This window comes from Symphodus melops (assembly GCF_947650265.1).
Source record: "Symphodus melops genome assembly, chromosome: 20".
Taxonomy (NCBI): domain Eukaryota; kingdom Metazoa; phylum Chordata; class Actinopteri; order Labriformes; family Labridae; genus Symphodus; species Symphodus melops.
Genome location: NC_136710.1, coordinates 453394 through 462618, shown reverse-complemented (window position 1 = coordinate 462618; position 9225 = coordinate 453394). Strand labels below are relative to the sequence as shown.

General features: G+C 44.4%; 2 protein-coding genes across 3 annotated transcripts in view; one reads left to right on the top strand and one right to left on the bottom strand.

Moving 5' to 3' along the window:
* The window catches only part of LOC306841321 (PRELI domain-containing protein 1, mitochondrial-like), a 4355-nt gene extending 2280 nt beyond the window's left edge, over positions 1-2075 (top strand). The window contains exons 6-7 of the mRNA XM_079371135.1: positions 135-925; positions 2048-2075. Of these exons, the coding sequence (XP_079227261.1) occupies positions 135-238 (104 nt within the window). The 3' untranslated portion in view covers positions 239-925; positions 2048-2075. The remainder of the gene's footprint in view (positions 1-134; positions 926-2047) is intronic.
* Positions 2076-2269: 194 nt separating this feature from the next.
* On the bottom strand, positions 2270-8313 carry LOC306841311 (uncharacterized protein). Of its 2 annotated transcripts, XM_079371118.1 has the most exons (12): positions 8203-8313; positions 7943-7993; positions 6467-6722; positions 6298-6356; positions 5526-5729; positions 5420-5452; positions 4949-5026; positions 4775-4859; positions 3664-3781; positions 3412-3556; positions 2904-3067; positions 2270-2869 (listed from the first exon to the last, which is right to left on the bottom strand). In XM_079371118.1, exons 1-11 carry the CDS (start codon positions 8279-8281, stop codon positions 2919-2921), a joined length of 1257 nt encoding a protein of 418 aa, XP_079227244.1. In that variant the 5' UTR covers positions 8282-8313; the 3' UTR covers positions 2270-2869; positions 2904-2918. The 2 variants fall into 2 exon arrangements, with proteins under 2 accessions (XP_079227244.1, XP_079227243.1); XM_079371117.1 differs by having other exon boundaries at positions 2270-3067.
* Between the last annotated feature and the right edge of the window lie 912 nt (positions 8314-9225).

Below are 9225 nucleotides of genomic sequence, written 5' to 3'. Positions count from 1 at the left end.
GATCAAGGTGTGAAATACAAACAGTCCCAGAAAAGACTGAGGATGTTTTCATTTTACAAACTTCATGATGACAGACGTTAAAGTATAAACTAGTAGAAAGTAGTTCAATGTTTGCTCTCCTTGGTCGACTGCAGCTGAGGCCCCGCCTCCTCTCCACGGAGACCAGGGAGAGTCGTCAGAGCCCCGCCCACCACAGGTCACGCCCACACCTACCCAGAAGCCAAAGCAGTTTGTCTGAACTGACTCTGCATCCTTTGTCACCTCATTACATATTTATTACTGATGGGGCGGGGCTTAAAGTCAACTCCGCTGTGATTGGTCACTTTGTGATGTCAGTCATTGAAGGACAAACTGAATATAAAAACAACAATCCCAGGTTTCCTCTTAAAAGCTCTTTTATTCTTTAAAGGTTATTTTATTAGTGTAGCTTTTGTTTTATACTTATTTGGGATTTTTATTTCACATTTACACTGAAAAATCAGGAATATTTAACTTTAACTTTTTAAATTTAAATTAAACAAAATACCAGGAATTTCAAAATAAAAGTGTTGTTGTTTTTTAATGACTAAAGTCTGATTTAAGTGTTTATAATGCTAATTATATTTTCTGTTATTATTTTGTCAGTTTCATGTCTTTCATTGTTAATAATGTTGTATCGACCAGCTTGTTGTGTTATTGCATGTCTGAATGCATTTACGCTGTCATCACGGTCGGTTTCTGTATTCAGAGTCACGTCAGAAAATCACAATTGTCATGAATGAATTTCTTTGCATGACTGTTGAATCAGATCAGATCTTCTTTCAATACTATAAATATGTATTGATGCACGTTTAACATTCCCAACTTTCTCTTCTGCCCTCTGGTGGACATATCCGGACTTTACACATAAAATGTTCTGGAAGGTATTTGTGCTGTTTAATTTTATGTGTGAAAAGATGCAAAAAGCCACCTGTGTTCCTTCTATCAGTATTTCACTGTTATGCTCTTAATAAACCAGCAGGGGGCGACATGGAGGAGAATCTTGTCTGGGTTTCTTTCTGACTGGTTGCTTGGTCATCAAGTGTTTTCTGATTTCACACACCTGTACAGACTGGGCTGTGGATTGTTTGACTGCTGCGTGTCTTTATATTCATGTTCTCATAAAAACTCAATAAAACAACTTAAAGGGATCCTTCACCCGTTTACATGAAGCTGTGTATCAGTAGAAACATGTAGCTGTGTATCAGTAGAAACATGTAGCTGTGTATCATTAGAAACATGAAGCTGTGTATCAGTAGAAACATGTAGCTGTGTATCATTAGAAACATGAAGCTGTGTATCAGTAGAAACATGTAGCTGTGTATCATTAGAAACATGTAGCTGTGTATCAGTAGAAACATGTAGCTGTGTATCATTAGAAACATGTAGCTGTGTATCATTAGAAACATGAAGCTGTGTATCATTAGAAACATGTAGCTGTGTATCATTAGAAACATGTAGCTGTGTGTCAGTAGAAACATGAAGCTGTGTATCATTAGAAACATGTAGCTGCGTATCATTAGAAACATGTAGCTGTGTATCATTAGAAACATGAAGCTGTGTATCATTAGAAACATGAAGCTGTGTATCATTAGAAACATGTAGCTGCGTATCATTAGAAACATGAAGCTGTGTATCATTAGAAACATGAAGCTGTGTATCATTAGAAACATGAAGCTGTGTATCATTAGAAACATGTAGCTGTGTGTCAGTAGAAACATGAAGCTGTGTATCATTAGAAACATGTAGCTGTGTGTCAGTAGAAACATGAAGCTGTGTGTCAGTAGAAACATGTAGCTGTGTATCAGTAGAAACATGAAGTTGTGTGTCAGTAGAAACATGTAGCTGTGTATCAGTAGAAACATGAAGCTGTGTGTCAGTAGAAACATGAAGCTGTGTGTCAGTAGAAACATGACAGTGTTGAATGGTCGTGAGTCCAGCCCTCATGTTGCCTGGAAGTTTTCTTCATGTGATGTAAAAAGCGTCATATTGCATCACATGAAGAAAACTTCCAGGTAAACGGGTGAAGTATCCCTTTAAAATCAGTGAAAACAATGACGAGTATGTTTGGAGTCCTGCTCAATTCAAAGCAGTCTGGACTCGGTTTGAGATCTCCAAAGGCTTCTTCGGTACTAAACTAACTGGTGGTCATTAGCATGCTAAGGTCAAAGGTCAGGAAGATCCACAACCTAGTCAAGTTTCCTTTGGATCTATCTTTAATATGTTTAATATGTAAAACACTCCCATGTATTAAACGCTGGAGGCACAGTCACATGGTTTGTTTCTTTTATTCAGAGATCAGCTGATGTTGAGTTTAAAAACATCTGGTACTAAAGTAACACTTTGATATTTGCTGCAATGCAAACTGCAGCATGCAGGACTGCATGTTTAATATCCTCACAAACACAGAGAGGAGCTGCTCATGATACACTGCACTGTAAAAACACAGATGACCACAAATAAATCATAATAACTAAATATGACGCAGGTTATTTTCTTATATTTGTATCTATTTAAATGTGTTGCACTGTGTGGTTTTCTCCTGCTGTAACACTGTAAATGTCTCGTGACATGAATAAAGGATTATCTGATCTTAAATATGAAACAGCTGATGGAACCAGCTGGTGCGTACACTTCCTTCAGAGCCTCAACAGACCCTGGTGTGTGAAAAGGTTAAAGGTCACATATCATCAGACAGTGTCAGACTTCTCCAGTTCGTCCCATGTCTGATAGATTCAAACAGACGTTTATCATCAGGCTGTTTGAGATGTAACACTTCTCCACTAAGTCGTAAAAACTTTAAATACTTGTTGAAATATATTTGAAATAAAGAATCCTTCTGTTTTTTCGGCTCTTTGAGGCGACCACAGCTCGACTGACAGGACTGAGACGTGACGAGGCTACAGCGCTTCAAAGCCGTTAGCAGCAAACCACTGCGCTCGGGCGATCACGTCGTTGGCAAAGTCCTTGTTCGGCGTGACGCTGTCCACTTCCTCGTACATCAAACCAATGACTCTCTCGGGACCTGCGATGTAGCTCGCCACAGCGCCTGAAACACAGCATGAAGATGACCCTCAGTTACGTTATCAAAGACCCGCTGGTCCTCTTCAATAGACTCCATCACGCTGAGTCGACCTTGTTCGTGTTTATACACAGGAAGTGGGCGGAGTTAGACTATCTCTTGTCTTACAGTGACAAGCTAACCGTTAGCATTACTCACTGTTGGGTCAGCAGGTGGAAGATCTCGTCCATTGGTCAAAGTCTTTGTATAGCTAGCTTAGAGACCCAGACGGGTCGTGTCCAGGAGGTTAAATTCTGAGACGTGTCGGCGTCCGACCAGCAGCAGCCTCTTCATCGTTAACTGTTACATATCTGGTTCGTCCATGAGTTTACCTTTCAAGTGCTGCTCTGCGGTCCAGTCCGGGTTCTGCCTGGTCATGGTCTTGATGAGCTCACACAGGTAGGTGGTTCCCTGGTCCAGGTGCTGCCTGCTGAACGGGCCTTTGCCTTCATCCACAGTGTGGTAAGACTTATTGATCTGCAACAACAGGACACGCTAACGACTCGCCCTCAGACTGTAGACGTCTGATCAAAGTCATGATGATGCTGTCTGTACCGTCCCTTTAAATCATAACACTAACACACCTGCAAGAGGCCGAAGCAGTCCTGGTCGTACTCTCCAAACCCGCTGGGATTCAGGCTGCGTCCAGCCTGAGACTGTCTGGAGATGATGGCGGCGATGATGGCGGGATGGACACGGCGTCTGCAGGAGACAACAGAAGAGATTGAGAGTTCAACTTCAGGCCATGAATCGAGAGACGCAGGACTTCAGGCTTCTACCGACCACAAAGAGACATGACAGCAAAGGAGACGAACACAGAGAGACATCATGTGATGGAGACAATCTGTGGACAGAGACAGGAAGAGATCTGCTCCTCAGACACAGGAAGAGATCTGCTCCTCAGGGACAGAGACAGGAAGAGATCTGCTCCTCAGAGACAGGAAGAGATCTGCTCCTCAGAGACAGGAAGAGATCTGCTCCTCAGAGACAGGAAGAGATCTGCTCCTCAGGGACAGGAAGAGATCTGCTCCTCAGGGACAGGAACAGGAAGAGATCTGCTCCTCAGGGACAGAGACAGGAAGAGATCTGCTCCTCAGGGACAGGGACAGGAAGAGATCTGCTCCTCAGGGACAGGAAGAGATCTGCTCCTCAGGGACAGGGACAGGAAGAGATCTGCTCCTCAGGGACAGGAAGAGATCTGCTCCTCAGGGACAGGGACAGGAAGAGATCTGCTCCTCAGGGACAGGAAGAGATCTGCTCCTCAGGGACAGGAAGAGATCTGCTCCTCAGGGACAGAGACAGGAAGAGATCTGCTCCACAGGGACAGGAAGAGATCTGCTCCTCAGACATAGAGACAGGAAGAGATCTGCTCCTCAGGGACAGGAAGAGATCTGCTCCTCAGAGACAGGAAGAGATCTGCTCCTCAGGGACAGGAAGAGATCTGCTCCTCAGGGACAGAGACAGGAAGAGATCTGCTCCTCAGGGACAGAGACAGGAAGAGATCTGCTCCTCAGGGACAGGAAGAGATCTGCTCCTCAGGGACAGGAAGAGATCTGCTCCTCAGGGACAGGAAGAGATCTACTCCTCAGGGACAGAGACAGGAAGAGATCTGCTCCTCAGGGACAGAGACAGGAAGAGATCTGCTCCTCAGGGACAGGAAGAGATCAACAACAGTCTAAAACATGGAGTTCTTACGATCTTCCCACGGACAGGATGTCCTCTCTGAAGTTCTCCATCTCAGTCCGGTCTCCTTTGGCCAGCTCATGGGAAGCTTTCACTCCTGAAACAGCCGGACGGGTGGACGGGTGAGTACGTGGGTGAAGAAGAAGGGTCGACCTCCCCGCCTGTATGGATCAGTACTCAACTTACCGCTGATCCTCAGCCCGTTTGCGCTTGCCGTCAGTAAAGCTCCGGTTGTTTCCACGTTCATGATGTCTGCATGAAGCGCTGAAACACCAAGAGGAACGTCTCTTAAAGGTTTGTATTCATTCAGTGTGATCATGGGCAGAGGAACAGAGTCTCCTTCCTCTGCTGATACCTTATCCATCACATCCTCGCCTACTTCCTGTAAGGCTCCTCAGAACACACAAATCAAAATCCTTATATTATTCTGCTTTAGTGCTGGTCTAAAGTCGTGGCTGTGCTCTGTTAATAAAGAAAGCACGTGTGGCGCTCGCTGCGGCGTCGGGCCCCGAGCAGGAAGCTCAGTATGTTTGTATCCTCTCTTCTGCGGAGGAGGGGGAGGAGCTACACAGTACGAGTCCACTTCCTGTACTTATGAGAAGGTGAAGCGTATCTGGAGGAGAGAGCTGAGAGAGTTTGATGAAACACATCGTGTACCTGTCTGCTGCTTGATCTTCCTGAAGACGAACTCTGGAACAAGAACAGAGAGAGGAACATCAGAGCGTGCAGGATCACCTCGTCATGCTGACAGAAACACACTCACCTGACCACCTGACCAGAGCACGCCTGCACCTCTCCATCCAGACACGACCACAGCTGGTGATGCTGACGATGATGATGCTGATGATGATGATGATGATGCTGATGATGATGATGATGCTGATGATGATGATGATGACATAAAGCGGCAGAATAACGCCGGAGGTGGTTCTGACTTCAGATCCTGCCTCCTGGGGTCTGAAGCTTTCTGCAGACAGTCAGAGGAGAACATGTTCTCAGAGAAGAGACTGGATCTGTCCCTTTGGACTCTCAGAGGTCACATGGAACAGATTTAAGTGTTCAGTTTGAGATCTGAAGTGGATTCACTAAATTGTTTTCAGCTCAATGATGACGCTCGTAAAAATGTGACCTGATGTTTAAAAGGCTCTGGACACAGCTCTCAGAGTCCTGTGGAGGTCTGGGATCAGTCCTGTGGGGGACTGGGATCAGTCCTGTGGGGGACTGTGAACAGACCTGTGCAGGTCTGGGATCAGTCCTGTGCAGGTCTGGGATCAGTCCTGTGGGGGTCTGGGATCAGTCCTGTGGAGGACTGGGATCAGACCTGTGCAGGTCTGGGATCAGTCCTGTGGGGGTCTGGGATCAGACCTGTGGAGGTCTGAGATCAGGCCTGTGCAGGTCTGGGTTAGGGTTAGGGTTAGCTACTGGCTACTTTACATTAGCCCACATCGTCTCACTAACACTGTACAATACAAAGACAGATATTAGCATGTTAGCATGTTAGCATGATGTTTTGCTAATGTTAGCGTTTATCTTACCGACAATGAGAGAGACGGACGCCTGGTGCAGCACTGCTGGTCCTCTCTGAATGACACAACTGAACCAGGAACATCAACAAGACAAAAAATACATGACAGACAGCAGGGGTCAAAGGTCAGTCACAGACCACACGTGTAAGCAGATACGGGGAAGATGGCGCCTGAGTACCTATACGTGTTGTTGTCCGGCAGTTGGACAGCGAGCAGCTTCAAAGAATAATCCTCAGCCTGGACCGTCCTCCCCTTGTATTCTTCTGCTTTCTCCATCTCAAGCTCCACGCCACCACGGAGAACCAGGAGCGTCTGTTTGGAGGGGCCGTCGTCTCGTGTCCACTCCACGCTCAGGTCAGGTGACGGGAAGAGAGGGGAGGGGGGGCGACATGGCAGAACGATGTCCTCGCCAGGAAAGGAATACACAAACCGGGCTGTACGCAGAACCACCAAAAAACATGATTAACCATCCATCTGTTATTTATACACATTATCCAATCAGGGGTCACGGGGGCGGAGCCCAATCCTCAGCTGCCACACCAGAACAGTTCTACTCATGTAAACCAGTTTTTTTGTTTTTCTCATTTTCGTTTTTTGTTTAAATCTTTTCGAAAGTTTTCTAAAAACAGAGGTTGTCAAACTGCTGACATCACAGCTGTCCTTCAGAGGAGCGCCCCCTGCTGGCTCTGTGAAGCATTTCACCACACGTTACACAGACAGCACCGCCCCACGATCCTGATCACAGGCTGAACCCCGATCAGAAACCTGTCCAATTAAAATGTTAAAACAACAACGAGACAAATCCTGCACAAAGGTGAGGGTGTGTGTGTGTGTGTGTGTGTGTGTGTGTGTGTGTGTGTGTGTGACTGTGTGTGTGTGTGCCTGTGGGTGTGTGTGTGTGTGTGTGTGTCTGTGTGTGCCTGTGTGTGTGTGTGCGTGTGTGTGTGGGACAGCAGTAAGAATGTAGCCATCTAACAGCTGAGACAGAACTCTGTCCCTCTCAAACAATGATGTCATCACTCTAACTCTGATAAGCTGCTCCCTGATTGGTTGACGTTCAGCTTTGATCTGCCAGAACATTCCATCAATGTATTTGAATGGGCTTACCACTGCTCGCAAAACCTCAAATATCTTAAAAACTAAACATGGTATCAGCGATCCGTTTGGACTGTGAGCGACAGAACAAATAGGCGCACGTTTTGATATATTTTATTTGTATTTAACATTCAGGCTGAGATCACAGTGGTGATTTTAAAACATGAGAAAAAACTGTGAAATTCTGGACGTTAGTTAGAATGAGAGCCCAATGTGTGTGTATGTGGTGACTGTCAAACAAATGTCTCTCCTGGGAGACTGGAACATTTTATGTTTTTACTTTTAGCTTTATGAGTGAGAGGACACTCAGAGCTTTATTTTGATGTATTTTGTTTATATATGTGAGCAACAATGACTTCAGGATGGACATTTACAAATATGTCTCCAAAACTGAACTTTTTGTCAGTTACACTCTCGGATTTGAATTTCACCCATTCATTTTCAATGGGTCAATTTTTGTCGTTTAAACTGGATTTGTGTCCAAACCACGTGACCGAAGTTTCCACAAAGTAATAACACCCATGTCATGACGTCATGACCGACCCGCTCGTTTTCATACCTTTCTTGTGTGTGTGGAGTAAACGCCGTGAGAGGAGCAGCGTGCCAAAATCTGAGGAAATAATAATAATAATAATATTAACAATAGTAGTAGTGTGGTTTGACTTTCAGACAAGCAGCCTGATAAACAGGCGGCTGTGTATTTATCCTCAGACTCTTCTTCACGAGGAGCTGTCTAACGGTTCAGCTGACAGATCCTATTGGCTGTCTGTAACAGACGCTTCCGGATTGACACTGTATGATGGTGGAAAGTTTACTCACCCGCGCGACCATCGAGGGGGGAAAACAGGGTGACAGCCCACCAGAAGAAGAAGAAGAAGTGAGAAAGAGTTGCTTCCATGTTTAGGACATCTGAGGAGACCGAGCTGAGGGAGGGGGCGTGTCCAGAAGTATGATGCAGCAGAAAAACGTTACTTTCGCTTTCGGAGTGTCACGTGACTTAGGACGCATCTTTTGGGAATCCTGTGACGTAAAAGCGAAAAGTTAAATGACTAAATTTCGGAGAAGAGTAAAGTTAGCTGAAGTGAAGCCTAGGTGTTTAAGCAGGTTCTGATCCAAGTCAACCTTCATGTACAAACAGCTGACGTCACAGCTGCGCGTGCTTTTTCTTTGTTTCTCTTTTTGGTTCTTCGTGGTTCCCACGACTGAAAACAAAGTGACAAGCAGCTACGTTATTTACAAGTTTATGAAACTCCATTAAAGACTCTGTGTAATGCTCTCTCTGTCCACCTGAGGGCGCCACACTCCGCACCTTTAAAACAGCCTCTGCTCTTATTCCAACTCTGCTGCACTTTGAGGTTCTTTTATAAATAGGTAAAGTGTGTTACAGGTCTGTGGTCACTGTGCCACACGTCACCTTTGATGACATGAATTTACCTCGGGATCAATAAAGTATCTATCTATCTATCTATCTATCTATCAATATATCTATCTATCTATCTATCTATCTATCTATCTATCTATCTATCCATCTATCTATCTATCTATCTATCTATCTATCTATCTATCTATCTATCTATCTATCTATCTATCTATCTATCTATCATCTATCTATCTATCTATCTATCTATCTATCTATCTATCTATCTATCTATCTATCTATCTTATCTATCTATCTATCTATCTATCTATCTATCTTATCTATCTATCTATCTATCTATCATCTATCTATCTTATCTATCTATCTATCTATCTATCTATCTATCTATCTATCTATCTATCCATCTATCTATCTATCTATCTATCTATCTATCTATCTATCTATCTATCTATCTATCTATCTAT